At 50.8% G+C, this 21,231-nt stretch overlaps 1 protein-coding gene across 9 annotated transcripts in view; it reads left to right on the forward strand.

Annotated features, from left to right (window-relative positions):
- Positions 1–21,231, forward strand: part of DAB2IP (DAB2 interacting protein) — a 186,262-nt gene that overhangs the window by 69,049 nt on the left and 95,982 nt on the right. For 7 of the 9 annotated variants that reach the window (XM_044389571.3, XM_044389568.3, XM_044389573.3 and 4 more), the window contains exon 2: positions 16,165–16,268. In XM_044389571.3, coding sequence (XP_044245506.1) covers positions 16,165–16,268 — 104 coding nt within the window. Of the gene's footprint in view, positions 1–16,164; positions 16,384–21,231 lie in introns of those variants that run through there. The other 2 variants (XM_044389574.3, XM_057313735.1) reach the window with 2 other exon arrangements.

The raw sequence follows: 21,231 nt of genomic DNA on the forward strand, positions 1-21,231 counted from the left end.
AATAAGGAAGCGAGGGGAATCTCAATAGCCCTCCAAATAATGATAATGAAAAAAAAAAAAAAAAAAAGACAAGACCGGCTTGGTTCTGCAGTCTAGACAGACCCACCTGGACGTTAGCGGAAGAGATGAGCTTGCTGAGGACCTCCATCACGCCCTTGGAAAGGCAGCCCTGCTCGGTCTCTGAATCCCAGGCTCCGCAGCTGCCTGGGTTGTATCTGGGATGGGCTTTCCCCCCTGTGCCGGGTGCCTGTGTTGACTTTGACGGCTGCTGGGTGCCCGAGAGGTGGTTTGGGGATTTTGCTTTTAGAAGTCTTGTTAGCTTTTATTTCCCTCCTCTCTTCTCCCTGACAGACAGCAGAGCACTTTCAGCATCTGGGCCGTGTTCTTTCTTTTTTCTTGGTCCTTAGAGGTGATGAGTTGACACGGCTATGAAATGAAAAAGGCAGAGTGCAGGGAGGATGGGGGGGAAAATGTGGGGCTGTGAGGCTCTGTCCTCCCCCCTCAGCCCCTGGCAGATGAGGGAGCAGAGGGGAGAGGAAGGAGTGGGGCCAGAGGGGCCGGGCAGCCAGAGATGGTGCTCCTTCTTGCTGTCCCTCTTGGAGTGGGGGGTTTGTAGAGATTGGAAACCAATAAAGTGGTTAGGGAGAGTCTTAGGAAAAAATGGTTTCCTATCCATGCATGCTTCTATTCTGGGGACTGGGTTTGGCTTAAGACTGGCCAGGGCAGGAGTCCTGTCTGCATCATAAATGCTGTGTGATTTCAGACAAACCACTAAGTGTCTCTGGGCTCAGAAGCACTTTTAGCAAATAGGTGTGACACAGCATAGAGAATTGGTATAGGCTGGGTGAATTGTTATTATCTGTTCATCCAAAGCCTGAGGGGCTAATTGCACCTTTATTAGGGCTGATCTAGAAATAAAATGTGATGCCTACGGGGATTGGAACCATCCAGATGGTTCCTTGGCATCCCTGCCCCCAGAGGCTGCTGCAAGTGTCACTTGTACTTGTTCAGAGCAGCAGAGCTTTAATGAGCTGCCTACTGTTTGCAGACCCTGTGCCAGGGGCTGCCATGGAGGATAGAGCCAGTCCCCACTCTCAGGGAGCTGAGCCTGGGAGAAGGTCTCCAGGAATCAGGTTAGCAAGTGATGTGACTGGAAGGTTAGTCAGGGCCTTGAATGGTGAGCCAAGAGGTTGGCACTCCCCCCTAGCAAGCTGCAGGGAATCAAATGAAAGATTTTGAAAATAATGGTAATTATAACAATGACTTCCACATTGCCAGGGGCTCTGCTAAGTCCTTTAAATGCATCATTTTATTAAATTCTCATTCTCTCAGTTACTCTGATCTCCATTTTGCAGATGAGAAAACTGAGTCTGCGATTGGTTAGTACTTGCCCAGTATTACCCAGCTGCGGAGGGGCAGAGTCCAGGGTGTTTAACCCTCGCTTTGCTGACCAGAGCTGTGATTTGGGAATGTGATTCTTAGCAGTCAGCAAGCTAGATTGGTGTGGTACAGGGAGAGGGTGCGGGGAGAGTGGGTATCAGCAAACAGAGGTGACTGTGTTGGCTGTCCAGAAGGAGGAGGCAATGGGTCTGAGCTGGGAGAGGGGGAGAAGGACCAGACCAGTTTCGGGGAGTCGGGGAGGAGGTATCCCGAAGGACTCAGGTGTGATGCAGGGTTTGGAGGCCCAGCGAGGAGGTCGTTCCTGCTTCCTGGAGAATCCTGAGGGAGGCGAATAGGTGTGGGGTCCGCGGAAGCACAAGGCAGGTTGCAAGAAGCTGACAGGGTTGGAGGAGGTGGTCCAGGGGAAGCCATCCCCATCTGAGGACTGGTGCTGGACAGACTGCCCACATTTGCTCCCTGACCGCCAGCAAAATAAGAAAAGCAAGGCCATGGGGCACCTGGGTGGCTCAGTCGTTAAGCGTCTGCCTTCAGCTCAGGGCGTGATCCCAAGGTCCTGGGATCGAGCCCCACATTGGGCTCCCCGCTCTGCTGGGAGCCTGCTTCTTCCTCTTCCACTCCCCCTGCTTGTGTTCCCTCCTCGCTGGCTGTCTCTCTGTCAAATAAATAAATAAAATCTTAAAAAAAAAAAAAAAGTAAAGCAAGGCCAGTGCAGTGAGCCGCCCATGACATCGGTTTCAAAGTAATCCATCTTCGTCACGTTTCTTTATTCTGAGATGATGGTTTTTGAATTCTTTTGGGGGTTAGGGCATTCCTTTTATGAGATACAAGATGGTGGTAATTGTTTTAACCTTGTATTTGGTAAGACTAGAGGTCAGAGGTCCTATTGTTCCCCTTTTCCATATTATGCTACCGTGTTGTTTTTATTTATGAAAATTGAATGGGTTCCTGAAATTCCAAACCGATGGGAGCCTGGCACCCAGGAGGGAGGGTACAGAAAGAAGGTGGTGACATAAGGCCTTTGGAAAGACCTAGGCGAGTGGGAGCCCTTGGAGTGGGCTGGGGGCAGCAGAGCTGTGGGCATGGCTGACAAGCCTGCTGTGGCTCTCGGTGCTTCAGACTGGGTGGGGGTGGGGGTGGGAGTTGGGGGATGGAGTGTGGTGTGCAGAAATGGACAGTTGGAGAAGTTTCGTCGGGGCAGAGGTCCGAGAGAAGCTTGGGTTTCCCATGAACTGTCTCTGCAGTCACAGATCCACTAGTGTCTAGGAACCCGACCCAGCCTCCTTCCCCCAGCAGCAGCAGCTTCTGAGTTGTCCTAGGATGGCGCCCTGAGCTTCAGAGGACCCAGGCTATGGCCCCCCGTCCCACCCCCACAGACAGTGCAGGGCACTGGGGGCCCAGGAAATCCCACCCAGAGATGTTACAGAAGTGGTTGCTGGGTTACAGATGGTCCCCAGCGGAGCCCACCGGTTATGGGCTAAGCCCCTCTATCTCCTCTTTTTAAAAAAAAAATAAAAAATAAATATATAATGTTTATATCAGTGTTTCTCCTCCTCCCCCAACTCCCAGGATTACAAAAACAATAGATATCCGTATTAGAAGAGAAGAAAGTGAAAAATCACCTTTAATCCCAGCACCCAGTGATGAGCTCTGGGAGCATTTGGGGGTTACTTCCAGGTTTTTTCCTGTTCTTGAATTTTTTTTTAAGATTCTATTTATTTGTTTGAGAGAAACAGAAAGAGCGAGAGAGAAAGCACAAGCCGGAGGTGCGGGGAGAGCAAAGGGAGAAGCAGACTCCCCGCTAAGCACGGAGCCTGATACGGGGCTCCATCCTAGGACCCTGGGATCATGACCTGAGCTGAAGGCAGACTCTGAACAAACAAAGCCACCCAGGTGCCCGCCTGTTCTTGAATTTTTAAAAAATTCTCAACTATCAAAGTATAGAAAGTATGGGAAACACAACTGCAGACACCCATGCGCTCATCTTTCAGATTTACTGAATGGGAACATGGTTAGATTTGCTTCTCCCCCCTTCTCTTTTCTTTTTCTCTTTTTTTTCCTAGAAAGAAAATGACTCAGGTACAGCAGGGGCCAGCAAAGGACAGGCCACAGGCCAAACCCAGCCCGCCACCTGTTTCTCTATGCCCTGGGAGCGAAGAATAGCTTTTTTCAGGGGTTGAGACAAAAATCAAAAGAGGAATGATGTTTTATAATGTGGAAATTCCATGAAATTCACATCTCTGTGTCCATAAGTCAAGTTTACTGGAGCACAGCCATGCTTAATTCATGCACATATTGTCTGTGGCTGTTTTCAGGCTACTTTGGCAGAAGTTGAGTAGTCGAGAGAAGCCTAAAATATTTTGCTCTCTGGCCCTTTATGGGAAAAATGTGCTGACCCGTGGGGGTATGGCTAAAGCTCCCTATCCTCCCCCCAGGGAGAGCCAGCTTCCAGAAGGGAGTGTGTGTTCTGCCCACCTGTGCTTTTATGCTTTTCTTATATTTATGCAAAGGCTTCAAAATGTGTCATATGGCATTGTTTCAAAGAAGGGATGGATGTGGAGAAACTGCACACATGCCCGCAGCCTGGGACCACCTTCCTTTCCCGAACTCCAGCAGCACAGAAGGAATGGCAGCCCTCTGTCGGCCCTGGGACAGGCCCTGCAGCTACAGAGCCAAGGGCCGCAGGGGGCAACTCGGGAATAGAAACACCACAGACCCAAGTTCCTAGAAATCCTCAGAAAGCAAAGGAGGAAAGAGACCTGGGGACAAGAGGAGCCTTCAGGCCAGTTCATGAGTCCTTGGAGTGACCAAGAAATCCAGAGTTTTCTGGAAGGCTGGGAATTCTTTGAAAGTGGCGTACACGCCAGGATGAAGAATGGGAAGCATAAATTGTCAAGGCAGTTGTGAAGGGGCTTGAGGAGAGGGGGCCTCAGGGGAGCTGGGGACAGTGTCTACAGATGCTGGGAAGTTTGCAGAGCCTCCGTTGGACGGCTGGTGAGGCCAGCCAGGGGCCAGGGAGCGGACCCCCTCCGCCCTGTGCTTTCAGAGAGGCCCCTCCACGGGATCCCAGGATCTAAGTGAGAGGAACGCATCTCCTTGGCTTTTCTCTCCACCTCCTGAGTGGCCTGACCGCTCTGTGTCCCCTCTGGAGACTTGCTGTGCCCCCCACCAAATGCTCTGGGTGGGTGGTGACGGGTGCCCTGGACGTGCCTCTGTCCCAGCACACCCACCCCCAGCAACAGTGGGTAGCCTCCGTCAACTCTGAACCACATCCTGAACTTAACGACAACTTGAACTCTGATCCCAACTCCATTTGAGAGACAACGGATTATGACAGTTCCATGGTCTCAGGACTCCTACCCTTCCCCACAGCCAGCATCATGAGAACAAAATGTGATACCAAGTGAGGCCTCCCTCGTCTCTTTGTGCCTTGTTGCTGGGGCTGCGGTGGGACCTGGAAATGGAGAGAGAGGCCAAGGGCAGGGAGGAAATTCAGCTTCCTGGCTGATTTGGGACCCGTTGTCCTCTCACTGCTCTATGCCTGGAGGTTCCCACCGTGGGGTAACCCTTAGGTTCACAGATGATGGGGCCTGAATCCTGCCTTCTGCATTCCTAGGCGTGTAGTCAGGGTTCTGAACCTGTTCCTTCCTGTTAGAGTTGGAGTTGATGTTTCCTACTTTGGGAAATAGTCTTAGGATAAAAATACACATATATGGCACAGTCACCATCCCCAGGTCTGTTTCTCTACCTTTCCTGGTGGTCCATTTTTATGACATACAGATATCCAGTTCTAGTGCTATTTGTTGAAAAAACTAGCTTTCACACCATCAATTTACTTTTGCACTTTTTTCCCAAAAATCAATGGGCCATCTGTGTGTGGTGCTGCTTCTCCATGCTCTTCTGCTCCACTGATGTGTCCTCGTGCTAATACCACGCTGTCTTGATAACTTTAGCTCTATTTCAAGACTCTAAACTATGCCTTGAACCCAAGTAATGTAAGTCTCCCAACCTGTTTCTTCTCCTCTAGATGGTTTGGCTCTTCTAGGTCCTTTGCTTTGTCACCTAAATTTACAGTTGAGCTTGTCAGTGTCTTCAGAAAGCCTGCTAGGACTTTGATTGGAATTGCATTGAATCTGTCGATGGGTTTGGGAGAAATCCGTCTTAACAACACCAAGTCTTCCCAATCCTTGAACATGGTATATCTTCATTTATTTAGATTTTTTACAAAGTGTCTCAGTGATTTATTTTTAGTTGTTAGTCTTGTACCTCTTTTATTACATGTATTCCTAAGTGGTTTTGATGCTCTTTGTTAATTACCATGCAGGGTGGAGATGTTACCCTACTTGCAAGCTAAGAGCCTAGCCTAGTAGCTTCATGGGTATCAGCAGAAGATAGGAGACCCCAGGGTCAGAGACAAAGGACTCTGTGCACAGCAGGTAACAGAAGCTTCATGTCTACATTAGTCCCCTTCGCCCCCAAGTTCCTAGGGCGGTCACAGATGGTCTGTTCTAGAACATAAAATGATCGCTCTGTTGTTTTTCCAAATTACAGCTTCATGTCCCTTACAGGATCTGATATACAATCTAGGGGGTCAGCTGTTCCGCAGGCTAAAAATTACACAAAGGACTGAAATTCAGTTTGCTTTAGCATTAAACCATTAAGTTAGAAGCTGGGAGATCATTTAGAATTTGGATTCCAAGTTGTCGAGTACCGAGAGGTAAAGGGAGTTTTCACATTATATGTAAAAATCAATATATACACACTTAAAGCTTTATGCCCATTTTAATTTGTTGGGGGAGAAAATGAAGGCTGTTATAGCATATAGCCAGGTACTAATTTAATAATACAGTGTCTAAACAAAAGTGCAGAACATTAAGTCCTGAGGTCGAATTTTGGGGAAAAAAAGAAATAGCTTATATTTTCTGAATGAAATGAAAAATAGGATAGTCTAATAATACATCAGAATATTTAGGTTTGGATAATCATGGTTCCCTCTGGAGTGCTATTATTAGAACTTATAACCCTAGAGAAGTATGATTGATGTAAATAGTATCTATACTGAGGATAAATACACAGAGTGCTGAGTACGAAGAGATGAAATGTTCTCCAGGCACAGATGTGAAAACATCTCTAAGTTATATTGCGAAATAACCAGCAAAACCTACACTCTTGTGGTTTTCAGGTATATGCAGTTATCCCGTGGGTCATTTGATAACAACTGCATTGTGGAGAAAGAAAGAGGCTTACCTTCTATATGGTGATGAATATTGTCTTTCTAGAAGGAAGCTCGTCTCCTTTTTTCAAGCAGCTGTAAGCGAGAGATGGGAGACCTTGTGTGTCCCCGTCCTAAATCAGCCAACGATCTGACGGCACTATCCCTCTATCTTTACTTTCATGTAATTAGAGTAGGTTGTGCTTTTATCAGTGACTGTATTGGTTTCCTGTTGCTACCGTAACAAATGACCATAAATTCAGTGTCTTAACACAACATAGATTTATTATCTTACAGCTCTGGAGGTCAGGAGTCTGAAACCAGTGTCCCTGGGCTAGAATCAAGGTGTCACCAGGACAGCATTCCTCTTGGAGGCTCTGGGGGAGAGTCAGCCTCCTGGCCTTTCCCAGCTTCTAGAAGTCTTTGACCCGTGCCCCCTGCCCCCCTTGCTCCCTTCCCCACAGCACCAGCTCTGCCTTCTCTGACCCTCCTGTGTCCTTCTTCTTGGGATTACATTGGGCACACCAGATAACCCGAGGTAAACTCCCCATCTCAGGATTCTTGACTTAATCTCATCTGCAAAGTCCCTTTTAATCATACAGGTGACATCTTCAGAGGTTCTAGGGATCGGGACATGGGCTCTTTGGGGCCCATTACTCTGCCTGCGCAGGTGGGTAAGGCTTAGTAATCTCTAAGGAACACCTGTCCTCCTTCTCCCAAAGACAGATGACCAAAAACTGAATGGGGAAAAAGTGCACAGTGGGAGGCGGGAGATCTACCAACTTATCAGTGCAATATTTTGGCAAACTCGCACTTTAGCTCACTGTTACGAGCAGATAATAACAGTACGGATGTGCTTCATTAATGTCCACAAAGATAGACACAGAGCCGTTATAGTTGGACTGCTGCGTCTGGAAAGTTCTAACAATGTGAAGATTCCATGGCCTGTTGCCATGGTGATTTTACCTTTGGCTCTTCCTGCTGTTTACCTGGCCACTCCCCTGCTGGGGGGTGGGGGGATGGTGGGGACCAGTCTTTTGACACTCCAGGATGGGGAACGATGTTCCCTCACCCACTGGCTTGTTCCTAGGTCCACTTTTCGGACTCTTCCTGATTCACTTTCTGTAGCCGTCTGGTCATTTGGGCCGCTGTTTCTGATTTATTGGTTTCGGTTTCTGATTGTGTTTTTCTCTCCCTTTCCTATGTGTTTGGGGGGGGGGTGGGGAGAGGGCCCAATTTGTACTGAATTATCATACCACCTATTTATATTTTAATTTTACTGTTCGTTTTTGGAAGTCTGAATTATTCTTCGTTCAGTAAATGGTGCAGTCATCTGTTCCCACCCATAGCCCATCCCCTTCTTCAAAGAGAACCTCTGATGATAATGTTTTGAGAACTGTTTATGATTCTTTTTCTATGAGTTTGAGCTTGTGCGTGCGCACACACACACACACACACACACACACAAACAGAAGGTAAAACAATGTATCAGTTTAATCACATAGGCAACAAATATACTTCAGCCTAAAGAGTCTAGGGTAAGGCTGTGTAGTGAGGTTCTATTTCCGTGCCTCTCACCTCCAGATCCCTGGCTACTGTCCTTATTAGGTAACACTGGATACCAATACATTTCAGCAGTTAGTTTCTTGGGATGGAAAATCTCAATTATTTACACACAGATGTGATTCCATGTATTTCAAATAGGCTATTTATTAACTTTCCGTTTTGAAATCATCACAGATATATAAGCAGTTGCAAAGAGTACAGGGAGGTTTCCATGTACCCTTCACCTGGTTTCCCCTGATAGTTACGTCTCACGTGACTAAGTACAGTATCCTCCAGCATCGATGCCCTCCAGCCAGAAACCCACTGGGAGCATGCCTCTAGTTAGACAAGTTGGATTTATTTTTTATTATGCCAGCGAGGGAGAACGGACACCACCGGGAACCACAGGACATCTCAGTCCGAATATGGTAGGAAAAAAAACCTGCTATAGGACTTGGGCTTTGATGGGCTGCTTTTGGGGAAGCCTAAGGAAGTGGGGCTCACTCTAGCTCCGAGAGTGGGACAGTTTTATGATGGGATTTCTCCAAATGTATCTTTAGGGAGAGGAGGCAAGCCCGAAAATTAAGCTGTCATGGCGAAGAATCAGCTGTCAGTCATTTTAGCCAAGGTCGGAGGCTGTTTGGTGTCTCGTGGTGGCACAGAGACTTGGCTTTTGTCAGTTGCTTAGACAAAATTATGAAATGGCCTTGTTTTGTCTCATTTATCCTGGTAAACTTGTCTGAGGCTGGTACCCTAGAAGACTGTTTATGTCCAAAAGGAGAATAACATGGCACGGCTGTGAATCCCAGGTTGGCTTCTGGACGCCAAGGGGCTGCTTTCATCCACTCTTTTCTCTCCTTTTCTGCAACGTGGTACTATGTGTATGTGTAATTCTGTGCCATTTTTAAAAAGATTTTTTTATCTATTTATTTATTTTAGATAGATATATGTACAGAGAGGGAGCACATGCACATGAGCGCGTGCACTGGGGAGGAGCAGAGGGAGAGGGACAAGCAGACTCCTTGCTGAGCACAGAGCCTGATGCAGGGCTCGGTCCTCCAACCCTGTGATCAGGACCTGAGCTGACAGCGAGTCAGACACTTACCTGGCTGAGCCACCCAGGTGCCCCAAGTCTGTGCCGTTTTTATCACATGTGTACATTCGTGCACCCATCACCACAATGAAGACACAAGACTATTCTATCACCATGAAGAGCTCTCGTGCTGCTCTGTATAGCTACACCCACCTGCCTGCCCCCCGCCATCCCTAATCCCCGGCAACCGCTAATCTGTCTTCCATCTCTAGAACTTTGCCACTTTAAGAATGGCATAGAAATGGAATCCTACTCCGTGTGGCCTTTTGATAGTGGCTTTTTTTCCCCCGGCATAATGCCCTTGAGATCCACCCAAGTTGTGGAAATCTATCAATAGTGCATTTTTTTTTATTGTGTAGCATTTCACGGTATGTGTGTTTGTTTCTATTGCTGCCACAACAAATGAAAATGTAACAGCTTAGGGCTATCTGACTGCCTTAGTCAGAAGAGCATAGGACTCTTGATCTCAGGGTCATGAGTTCAAGCCCCACATTGAGTGTAGAGCTTACTTAAAAAGAAAAATAAATAAACTTAAAAAAATTTAGCAGCTCAAACACAGCTCTGCCATCTTACAGTTCTGTAAGTCCGAAGTCTGCCATGAGTCATGGGTCTTGCAGGACTAAAATTGAGGTGTTAGCAGGTCGAGTTGCTTTCAAAATGCTCTAGGGGAAAAATCCATTGCATTGGCTGAACTCAGTGCCATGTGGTTGTAGGACTGAGATCCCATTTTCTTGCTGGCTGTCAGCAGAAGGGTGTTCCCAGTTTCAAGATAGAAGTCACCCACATTTCTTGGTTTGTGATCCCTTCTTCCATCATTCCTTTCATGCTTAGAATGTCTCCTGCCTCTTCCATCATTGCATCCTTCTGCTTCCTCTTTTGAATTATAAGACTATTTTTGCCTGGATAATGCAGGGTACACTCCCGTCTCCTTAACCTTGATCCATCAACAAAGTCCCCATGTAAGGTAACATATTCACAGACTCTGGGAATTAGGAAGAAGCGTGCATGTCTTTGGGAGGCCGTGATTCAGCCTCGCATGCTGTGGATGGGCCACGGGTTCACCGTTCACCTGTTGAAGGACGTTTTAATTATTTCTGGGTTTTGGCTATTACACCTGTTACGAACATTGGTACAAAAATGTGTGTAAGTGGATTGCATTCCATTTCCTTGGGCAACGTACTTTTTTCACTCAATGCCCTGTTTCTGGGTGTGCTTCATGTGGGTCTTATGGAACCGGGTCCTTTGTAGTGCCGTTGTGTGCCCTGTGCACAGAGCCCCCCAAATCGTACCCTCTTCCTTGCTGTATTGTATTCCACCAAATGACTGCCCCGGGGTGGGGTCATCCATTCCCCTACTGTTGGACATTTAGGTCGCTCCCAACATTTTGCTCCTACAAACAGTGTGGCAGGAATATCTTTGTGCAGATCTCCACATGCAAGGATGAAACATCGTTCTAGACTGGATGTGGAAGGGGGAGGAGTTCTGGTCCCACAGCGTGTGCGTGTGTCAGTTTCCACTAGCCCTCGTCTAATTGTTCTTCAAACCCTTTCTACTCCGCCGGCAGTGATGAAAGTCCTCTACATCCCCGTCAACATTCGGGGTCCCTGTTCGTTTTTATTTTTGCCTCTCTGAACAGTGTGAAATGGTATCTGGTAGTTTTAATTTGCCTTTTCCTGGTCACCGTTGAGGTCCAGCACACACATACACCCCTGTCTCCCATCTCCTTTTTCTATACTTGTGCTGACTTCTTTTCTCCTGACACCAATATTAGAGGTTGCTGCCTCTCCCTGTTTTTAAGCATTAAGATCTGGGCAGTGCAACCCGACAACTGAAATTTGGTGTCTTGTCTGAAATTACAGGATGTTCCTCAGGCCTCCGTGTTTCCATGGGAACAAGTAACAGTCATCCTTCATGATTAGGTGGTATCCATGGCAACCAAGCCAGCAGCATTTGAATGAAACCGATTTTATTTTATTTATTTTTTGCAAACACATCAAGGTTAAAATGCATTTCTCTGGCTGTGGCTTCCAGGAACGGAAGACAGCCTGGTGTTCCTGGTAAAATGGAGACTCTTTTGACCTCGTGGTGGAAAGGGGATCCAGGATCGGCTCGTCCCGGGGCCTAGTTTTGCAGGTTGGGAGCCCCGAGGTCATGTGGAGGTCACAGAGGGAGTCTGAGCTGAGGGGAGACTCCTGGACCAGTGCTCCGAGGTCTAGGGATGCCAGCTTCATGCTGCACAGGGTTAGGTCACTTACCCTGTCTGGGATTCTGCACTGTGTTACTTAGACCTTTGGGGAGCACAGGGCCTGAGCCTCCCAGGGTCTGCTTCCCCAAATTAGAAAAAAAGTACTGCTAAATCAAGGGGCATAGGCATCTATGTTTTTGTCAAGGACTCAGCCTAAATCCCTGCAGGCAGAATTAGGATGGGGGGAGGCAGTCAACTTTCCATATTCTTTGCCTGTGTAAAATAGAGAGGGTTTGTTTTTTTGTCTTTGCTTTCCTTTTGGTGGCGGAGAATAGAGATAGTCCCTGCTTTAACCCCCCTGACTCACTGGGTTGCCGATAAATCAGGAGCTCAGAGACGGAAAGGGCCTGGCCTGGGGTCACACAGCAGAGGCCAGGTCGAATCCTGTCTCCTGGTGCCAGCCTTGGGCTCCTCCCCCTGCCCCAGGCACCAGGCACCTTCAGCCTTCTGTGAGGTCCTCAGTGCGGGTTTGGGGGGACAGTTGAAGGAGCTTCAGCACGTACTCTTAATTCCTACCTGGTGGAACTTTAGAGGAAGTCATTTTTGCCTCCGAGGACTCAGTCTCCTCATCTGGAAAATGGAGCGCACCACAGCTGTCCAAGTTGTCGTGTGGGGATTCCATTTGAATGGGTCCAGATCTGGCCTTCTCAGTGGGGGCAATACTGCCCCAAGTGGACGGAAAGAAATTGGCTCTTGGAAGGGAAGGGGCAAAAAAATTCTGACTCTTTCTCTGTTTGAAGCCCGATACAGGGACAGTAAGTACCTAAAGATAGCTACTGGATATGTGGTACTAAAGGTTCACGGGGAGGGGGATCTGGGGAAAAGATGTCTAAAAAGACCCCTCAGAGGAAATGATAGTGAGTAGAAGGCAGAGAGATGCTGGCTCAGAACTCAGTGATCCACGAGGCTATTGTTCACTTTGTGTTTTGAGCCTGTGGCAGGCTTGGGAAAGCCGTTTGGGGTGTTGGATCGGGAGAGAGCCTGGCCTGGCCCAGACCCTGCCTCTGAGGACCGTGAGCACACACAGCTTCTTTCCTGGCCTGTCCTCCTCATCCCTCCATAAAGGAGCTGTCTCTGCTCCATAAGCGGGGGCTGGGTCTTGGGCAGCTGGGATCCCGCCTGGTGGATCCGTCAGGGTCCAGCAGGAAGCAGATGGCACTTACGCTAGGATGATTTGAGGTGTGGGCGGGTGTGGGCAATCATGAAGAGGAGTGCGGGACCCCAGAGCTAGTGACAACCGGGAATGATCTACTGAGGCTTAGGGAGGCGAGGTGTGCGAGAGCTCGGAGACGGGCTCATCTTGATAGTAGCTGGGACTGTCAGTGGAGGGAGGGAAGGAGGCAGCCAGCCTGGGCGGCTCTCCCTCCCCTGATCTCCCTGCCAGGGCCCCCCACCGCCACTGGCCTAATAACCCCATGGAAGCTGGGGGCCCCAGAAGCTTGGCTGGTGGGGTCCACACAGGGCAGCCCCCTGGAGCAGAAGGCAGGGTGGAGAAGAGTGGAGAATGAAACTGCGGCCAGTGGAAGCTACCTGGAAAGGTATAAAGGTTCCTCTTCGGTTTCCTCTGGAGGGCAAGGCCCTGCCCTGGGCATGGGCTGGGAGGCTGGAGAGGTCAGAAAGAACTGGCTGCTCTATGCAGGAGGGAGAGCGGACTCCCATCCTGTCCCGCCCGGCAGCCCCCTTGCTGCATACCTACCTTCTGACAGGGATATGGGGCATGGCCAGGGCTTCTGAATTGAAGTTTAAGGCTATTTGGGGAGCACCTGGGAGAGTCTTTGCTCTAGACCTATTGGGTTAGAGGCTACTGGACAAGTTCCTTTCCTCTGCTCTGAGCCTCCTCATCTGTAAAATGGGTGGTTGGTGCAAGCAGCCCCTGAGAGCCTCCTGGCTCAGACCTAGGAGGCAAGAGGCGCTATTCTGCACAGGTTGTGGGGAATATCAGTCTTGGTCTCAGAAGAGAGGCAGCCTTGCTGGGCTCCTCGTCCCCTACAGGTGACTCCCTGTACGTCTTGCTTGGAGCCATGAGGGCCCAAGTGCCCAGGAAGGGGCGGTGGAGCTATAGTTGTGTGTGTGTGTGTGTGTGTGTGCGCGCGCGTACGTGCTGGGGGAGTGAGGGGAGTTCCCGAGGGGCTTGTGAAGGCTGAGCACCCTGCCTCACACATGGTAGGACACAGCGGGTATAGTGGACCCCCAGGTGGAGGCGATGGGCGTGGGGTACTGGTGGGGGAGAGGTGAAGGTAGACTGGGGAGCTCAAGAAGAGATTTCCTCGGGAAACCTCCAGAAAGAGTGGGTGTCTCCTAGAGTGTGATGAGCGGGGACCGCGGAGGAGGAGGGAGGAAGGTTCTCAGCAAGAAGTACCACAAGTGAGGCGCCGAGGCTCAGAGATCGTGGTCACTGGGCTGAGGAGGAGCCGAGTGGAGGAAGCTTTTCTGGACAAGGTGGCCCAGGGCTGGCTAGTGCACATCTGGACCTGGTATCAACGCCTGTCTTAGGTCTACCTGGTACCTGGTGGTCAGCTCTGCCCGAACCCATCCCCATGGGTGGTGGCCCACCTCCCCGAGGCCCAGGGTGGCATTGCCTGCTTGGCTATCAGCCGGGGCTCAGTACTGGAGCCCGTCCTAGGGGGGTGACAGGCTCCACTCTGGCCTTGCACATGTCTAAAGACCCTGTCCAATCTGGCTACAAGGAGGGAATGGATCGGAAGGGGTAGACATTGCCCCTAGTAGTAGCCCCTTCGGCCTTCTGGAAAAGCCTGCTCCTCATCATCTGTCCTGTGTATGTGCACACGTCCACCTGTCCTCACATGGACGTGTCCCTGGGGATAAGTCTGCGTGGGTACATGCATAGACGTGGACGTGCGTGTGCGTGTGCTGAGCGTGCACCCGACTTGCCCGTGTGTGTGTGTGTGTGTGTGTGTGTGTGTGTGTGCATACCAGGGAAATCTCCGCCCTATCCTTTTTCTTCCTTACAAACCAACAGGCCTTTCCTGAGCACCCCCTGTGTCCCAGGCTCCACACAGGGCACTGGGGATGTGGAGATGCAGGCAGCTTGGGCCTGGGCCTTAGGGTTCCACAGTCAAGCAGAGGGACACACACACACACACACACACACAGGCACACGCACTGGGTGCAATGTAAGAATGTTGATAGGAAGCTTAGCCTGGCTGTAGGAGCCAGAAGGGGGCCAACAGCGGGGGACAGAGGGGTCACCAAGGGTCTTCTCGGAGGCCTGCAGGATGGGATGGGCCAGAGTCCTCTGTGGGGGGTCCCAGCCAGAGCTCTGGAAAAGAGGCAGCCGGTGCTGAGCATGGCAAGCATGGTGTGGGGGAACAGCTGGGAAAGCGGACAGCTTGCACTGACCTGGGAGGTTTTGAACAGACATGCTCAGGTCATGGCCGTAAGTTTTAAATGAGTCATCACCACTTAAAAATTATAATAGTTCATATTTTAAAAAACTCAGATTTCCAGCTTCTCTGGAACTGTGGGGAGCTGTAGCTGCACTGGGTCCCCCATGGCTACACTGAATAACCAGCTGGCTGCTACCCTTGATCCTGGGAACTGCCAGCCCTTGCACTTCCATCAAGTTTAAGGCCTCTGGAAAAGAAGGGCCATATTAGAAGCCAGAGATCACAGATTCTCATGTTCGAAGAGACTACTTGTATACCTCCAGTAACAGATAGCTCATTATGTCACAAGATATATGACTTGAAGTGCAGGTTTTAGGAGACCTTTTTTTTTTTTCAATTGGGGTGGGATGCCTGGGTGGCTCAGTCGGTTGGGCGTCTGCCTTCGGGTCATGTCATGATCTCGGGGTCCTGGGATCAAGCCCTGCATCAGGCTCTCCGCACAGCGGGGAGTCTGCTTCTCTTTCTCACTCTCCCTCTGTGCTCTCGTTCTCTCTCTCTCAAATAAATAAAATCTTTTAAAAAATTGGGGTGTATATATACATATTATATAAAATTTGCCATTTTAATCCTTTTTAAGTGTACAATTTAATGGCATTAAGTATATTTATGTGCCGTATGTTATGTGTTGTGTGACCACTGCCCCATCTGTTTCCCACTCTTTCCCATCACTCCAAACAGAAACTCTGATCATGAAGCCATACCGTCCCCATCCTGCCTGTCCTCAGCCCCTGGTTACCTCCAGTCTACTTTCCATCTCTATGAATTTGCCTAGAAGGTGTTTCCTTAAGTGGACTCATACAATATTTGTGTTGACTTTTGTTGCTCAGTGTGTTTTCAAGGTTCGTCCATATCGCAGCGTGTGTCAGAACTTTTGTTCCTTTCTGTGATGGAACAGCCTTCTGTTGTACGGATCTCCCACACTGTACGCATCCATTTATCTGTGGATGGACTGACTTGGGACTTGCTTCCACCTTTTGGCTGTTAGGGATAACGATGCTCCGCACATTTGCATACAAGTCTGTGTATGTGTCTGTGTCCCTGTCTTCAAGGCTTTGGGGTATATATCCAGGAGTGGAATTGCTGGGTCATGCAGTAATTCTGTTTTTAACTTTCTGGGGGAAACTGCCAAACTGTTTTCCACGGTGACTATACTATTTTATGGGGACCAGTTGTCTGTCGTCCTGGCCAGGATGGGAATGACAAGAGGGCCTGACTGAGTGGCCTTGATTGTCCATCCTCACCCTCTCTCTCCCTCTGTTGACAGAGTCGCCCCAGGAAAGGCCAGGCTCCCGGCGCAGTCTGCCCGGCAGCCTGTCAGAGAAGAGCCCCAGCATGGAGCCCTCGGCCGCTACGCCGTTCCGGGTCACGGTAACTATCTCTGCGTCACCATCGCCACCTGGCCTGGGGTGCTGCTCTGCGACCCCGCGGGCCCCCTTCCTGGAGCCTCACGGACCGGGAGAGCATCCAGCCTCCCTTGTTCTAGGTATCCGATCGCTCAGCTGCTCCCCTCTCGGTGGCTCAGCCTGGGGGCCACGTGGGGGTCCCATCCTGTGAGGGAGGGGGCAGACAGAGAACAGACAGCCCTGCAGCCATGGGGCCCGGAGCAAGCTGGCTGGGGGAGAGAGAGTCTAGTGCTAGGCCAGATAAATACAGCCTCATGTGTGCACACACACACCACCCTTCCTCGACTCTTAAGATGGCACCGTTCTTATTTTTGCATGTTAATATCTGTCATGTTACAGCCTGTGGTGTGGCGTACTTTAATTGCTGTGGTTTTTTTTTCTTTCTTTCTTGGAGACACATAAAAGAATGCTGTATCTTAAAACTGATGATGTCTTGAAATTGGCAAAACCCAGCATATATACTTTAGCTGGTGATTTTAGTGGTCCCACCAGTATACACCTTTTTCTTACAAACCTAAACAACTTTATGGAAACAGAACGTGGTGACCCTTAACATCTGACTCTCTATGTCTTTGCCAAGCACGCACAGTTTTGCATCCCTTTTCTTCCCCATTCAGCATGTTACCATGTGCTCCTCTGTCCAGAGCTCTGTTGGCCACTAGAGGCACGGAGAATTGGTAGACAGGGAAAAGTAGTAGCCAGGGTCTCTTCCCCTGGGAGCTCATGGTCTACAGTAGAGATGGATGTTTGATCATTAGCTCATCCATCTATTTATTCAGCAGTTTTTATGGCATGCCAGCTGTGTGCCAGGCACCGTTCTTGGGACTGGGGCTCAGTGGGAGGAGCTGGCCACGAGAGCAAAGGTAGGCAAAGCCCCTGAATTTATGGGCTCACATTCTGATGTTCAGGTTATGTGCTGTGAAGAAAAGCAGGCTGCTGTGATAGAGGAAACCAGGAGGGCTTCCTGGAGGTGGTGTGGTCGAGAGGTGATATTTGTGCTGAGGCCCAATGGATGAGGAGCCAGCCCTACGGGAAGCAGGAGAAAGAGGGCTTTGAGTGGAGGGAACAGAGAGAGCACAAGCCTGGCTCTCATCGTGCAGTGTGGTATCAGGGCTCCGGGTGAGCTAGGAGTGACTAACTGTTCCCTGTGCATTGGGAAGGGTGTGCCCCAGAGGCTGACTTTTGAGCTGGGTCTTGAAGGGTCGGTAGAAATTGGGTAGTCAGGGACAGTGAGAGAGGGAGTTCCAGGTAGGGGGAACAGCAGCTGCAAAGACACAGAGGCACACTAGAAATTGATGTGTTTGTGGAACGGCAAAATGCTCAGCGGGACTGGAGTTGAGGGGTATGGAGGACAGGGTAGGTAGGAGGCGAAGCTGGGAAGCTGGGCTGAGTCTGTGTCGGGTGGTGCCTCAAGTGCCCGGCTAAGGGGATGGATGGGGCTTTCCCCAGGGCAACTGATTCTCTTACCTGTCTGTGTGTCATAAAAATGTTGGCAAGATAGGTTCTTAGGTCCCCTCAAGAACTCAGAGCAGGGGGCCAGGACCTGGAAACCTGCATTTTAACCAGCGCCCCAAAAGGTGGTTGGGAGCGTCAGGCTCTGAATCAGCCTTGGGCAGTGAAGAGGAAAGGAAAGCCTGGGCTGAGAATAGATTCAGGGTCTCCTCCCCTGGGTGTGGCAGGGGCCCCTGGGAGACCATCTCCAGCCTGTAGGGAGGGCCAGGACGCTGACACCTGGGTGACCCTGACACCAGTCAACTGCAGTTGAGGCCGAGTCCTGCCTTCCCCAGGCTCTTGGGGGCCAGAGCCACGGGGCCGAGCCTTCAGGGGCCTTAGGGAACAATGACTAATAACATAGCCACCTGCCCTGCGCTTCTGGTCTCACATTCATGATCTTTTTTAATCCTCAAGACAGCCCTGAAGCTGACACTTTGATCACCCCATTTCACAGATGAGAAAATTGAGGCTCAGAGAGGGGATATCACTCAGCCAAGCTCCAAATGCCAATAAATGGTAAAGCCAAGATTGAGACCTAGCCCGTCTGATGCCAGAGCACGAGCGTGCGCTCCCGGCTGTGATGAGAGCCATTGACCCGCGCCCTCCCGGAACCTCTCGGTGTGGCTTTTTCCCTGTTCCCTCTCCTTTTACTGCTTCCATAGAGGTATCATCACACCTTGACGTGGCTGTCACTTGTGGCTCTTTAATTGCTGGGTAGGCTTGGCGTCTTCCTTGCAGTGACATCTTCTCTCTGTGTAATGGTGTAGAAACCACACGTGGGGCAAAGCCAGCCCCAGCCTTCTGGGCCCCCAGGCGTCGGGACTCAGGGTCCTGCCTGCACGGCCGGCTCTGCACGCTGGAAGGCGTGTTCCTTTGTCATTTTCCCCACTTGTCACAGCAACCTCGAGGGGAGGTACCATGAGTAGCTCCATTTCGCAGATGAGGGAACTGAGGCTGGGGGCCGTGAGGTCGTGCCACACCGCTCTGGAGTGATGGAGCCAGGCGTGGACGCCAGGACTGTTGGACACCTGTGTATTTTGTCCTTCTCTGGGCAGCTCGGTCCTTTTCTGTGTGTGGCAGTTAAGGAAAGGGATGTGAGTTTCTTTCTTTTTTTTTTTAAGATTTATTTATTTATTTTAGAGAGAGCATGCACCTGAGCAGGGGGAGGGGCAGAGGGAGAGAGAGGGAGAGAGAATCTCAAGCAGACTCCGTGCTGAGCGCAGAACCTGACGCGGGCCTCGGTCCCGCGGCCCTGAGATCATGATCTAAGCCAAAATCAACAGTTGGACGCTTAACCGACTGAGCCACCCAGGCGCCCCAAGGGGTGTGAGTTTGTGTCCTGGGCTAGTGCTCAGAGTTCGAGGTGCTGGAGAGCTCAGACGTAGGGATCTGGGTTCAAATCCTGGCTCTTCCGTGACCTGTGTGACCTCGTTAGTCACTGAGCCTCTCTGGCTTTGCGTCCTCATCAGTACAGTGTGGAATGCCCACCCTTCCTTGAAGGACTGTGGTGGACCTTCGTGAGTCTTGGTGCAGACAGGCCCAGGTCTGACCCAGGGTGGACACGTAATGCAGAAAATCCACCACTATCCTTGGAATTGTGTTTCCCTTTTGGCTTTAGAACAATACAGTGCTAGGGAGGGTCAGGGTGGAGAGCAGAGGACAGGAGGGTGGGCGGTGTGCCTGCTTGGGTGCTGGGGACACGCTTTCACCCAGACCCTGTGAAAGACCAGAAGCACACCCTCTTCCCTGCCCCAGCTTACACTTGCTCACACGTGTTCCCGCAAGCCACATCCTCACGTGCTTGGCTGACTGACTGCTGCTCTGTGCAGCCCCCCGAGGGAACTTGGGGAACATGGTTTTGCCTGGGGGAGGCAGGGGAGACAGGATATACTTGAATAACTGGTGTCTCTGCTGCCATTTGAAACTTGGGTGACAGGATGTCACCACCTCTTACAGAAGTGCCCCTTTGCAACCATGTACTTTAATGGAGAACCACCACGTCTGTTGTCTAGAACTTACCCTCTCTCCCTCTTCCATGAAGACTAGAGCCTGGGCGGGGCTGGACCTGTGCAAGCTCACCATCCAGCTGGGTGTGGGCCACTAGGACCACACGGTGCTAGCGGGCTGGCATGTGCCCTGAGGGCTGTGGAGGACCCTGGATGAGGGTAGGATGGGGAAGGAAGCTGGAAGCAGGTGACCAAATGGACCTCCTGCCCATCTCTGGCCTTCAGCTCTCAGGCTCCGAAGAGATGATGAGGCCAAGACTCAAACCCAGATCTGTCTTCTCTGTATCAGTAGGGAATCCTGGAAGGGAGAGAGGGCCAGAGAGGGCGGGCAGGCAGCAAGCTGGGGGCCCCATATCTATATAGACTGTCAGGCTGGGTCCAGAGGCTCTGCATGGGCCCATCTCCCTTCCCAAAGCCCAGAGACCATTAGCACAGCGGCATGCGGCCCCCTGTCACCTGGCACTCCATGTTGGGAATTCATAGTTTGATTTGGGGGGAAGGCAGTGGTGACTGTTCCTGGTCTCCCCACAGGTCCCCTCAGCCCACCACCTTCCCCAGACCCAACCTCCCCTGGTGTAGGGTGGGTCCTTCCCCTCTCCCTCCTCTGCCCCCACCCCCTCCCATCGACCTTGAGGAAAGCTGGCGGGGCTGGGGTGTGGGAGGTGGCAGAGGCTCTGGGAAACTTGACAGCCAATTGATTCCTCCTCGGGAAGTTGAAAGTGGAGAATCGTGTTTGAAGGTTTAGCTGAAATTAGGTCTCAGGGCTATTTTTTGCAAGATGGAGAAGGAGAAGTGTCAGGGAGGGGAAGGCCCAGGGGGTTGGCGGAAGCTGCAGATAAACTCAGTACTGGGTTGATTGCAAATGCTTCTAGAAGGGGGTCTTAGTTCCTTTCAATCACCCACTTTTACTGGATGCTCATTTGGGCACCCCCTCGCTGGTCTTGAAGCTGTGGTGGGGGCGTGGCTGGGGTGCTGTGGGAACCCAGCACAAGGGGCAGTCCCCGTTGGCTAGGAAGGGTAGGGAAGAATTTCTAGAGGAGGCATCTGAGAGGAGGCTCAGAGGGGCCGAGTTTTGAGGGATGTGTAGGAGTTTGTCAGGAACAAAGGAAAAAGAGTATTGCAATTGGGGGAGACGGAAGCGAATCGAGATAAGCCAATGGCCCCATGGGATTAGAGTGTTGAGTGAGTTGAAGGCATGAAGTGAGGGTGGCGAGGGAGGAAAGTGAATGGGTGCAGGCTCTGGACTGTCCCCTGTGGGACACAGGAGCCGCAGGAGATGCTGGGAGAGAGTGGAGCCAGCAGGTCTCTGGAATGTGGCCTTCAGGATTCCCCAGCTACTCACGCCTCTCTTCCCGCTCCTGCAGTGTCTCTGCACCTTCCCCATATTTCAGCTATCTTCCTGTCACACCCACAGGAACAGGCACGTGG

The sequence above is a fragment of the Ursus arctos genome, unplaced genomic scaffold (genome assembly GCF_023065955.2).
Source record: "Ursus arctos isolate Adak ecotype North America unplaced genomic scaffold, UrsArc2.0 scaffold_18, whole genome shotgun sequence".
NCBI classification, from domain to species: Eukaryota; Metazoa; Chordata; class Mammalia; order Carnivora; family Ursidae; genus Ursus; species Ursus arctos.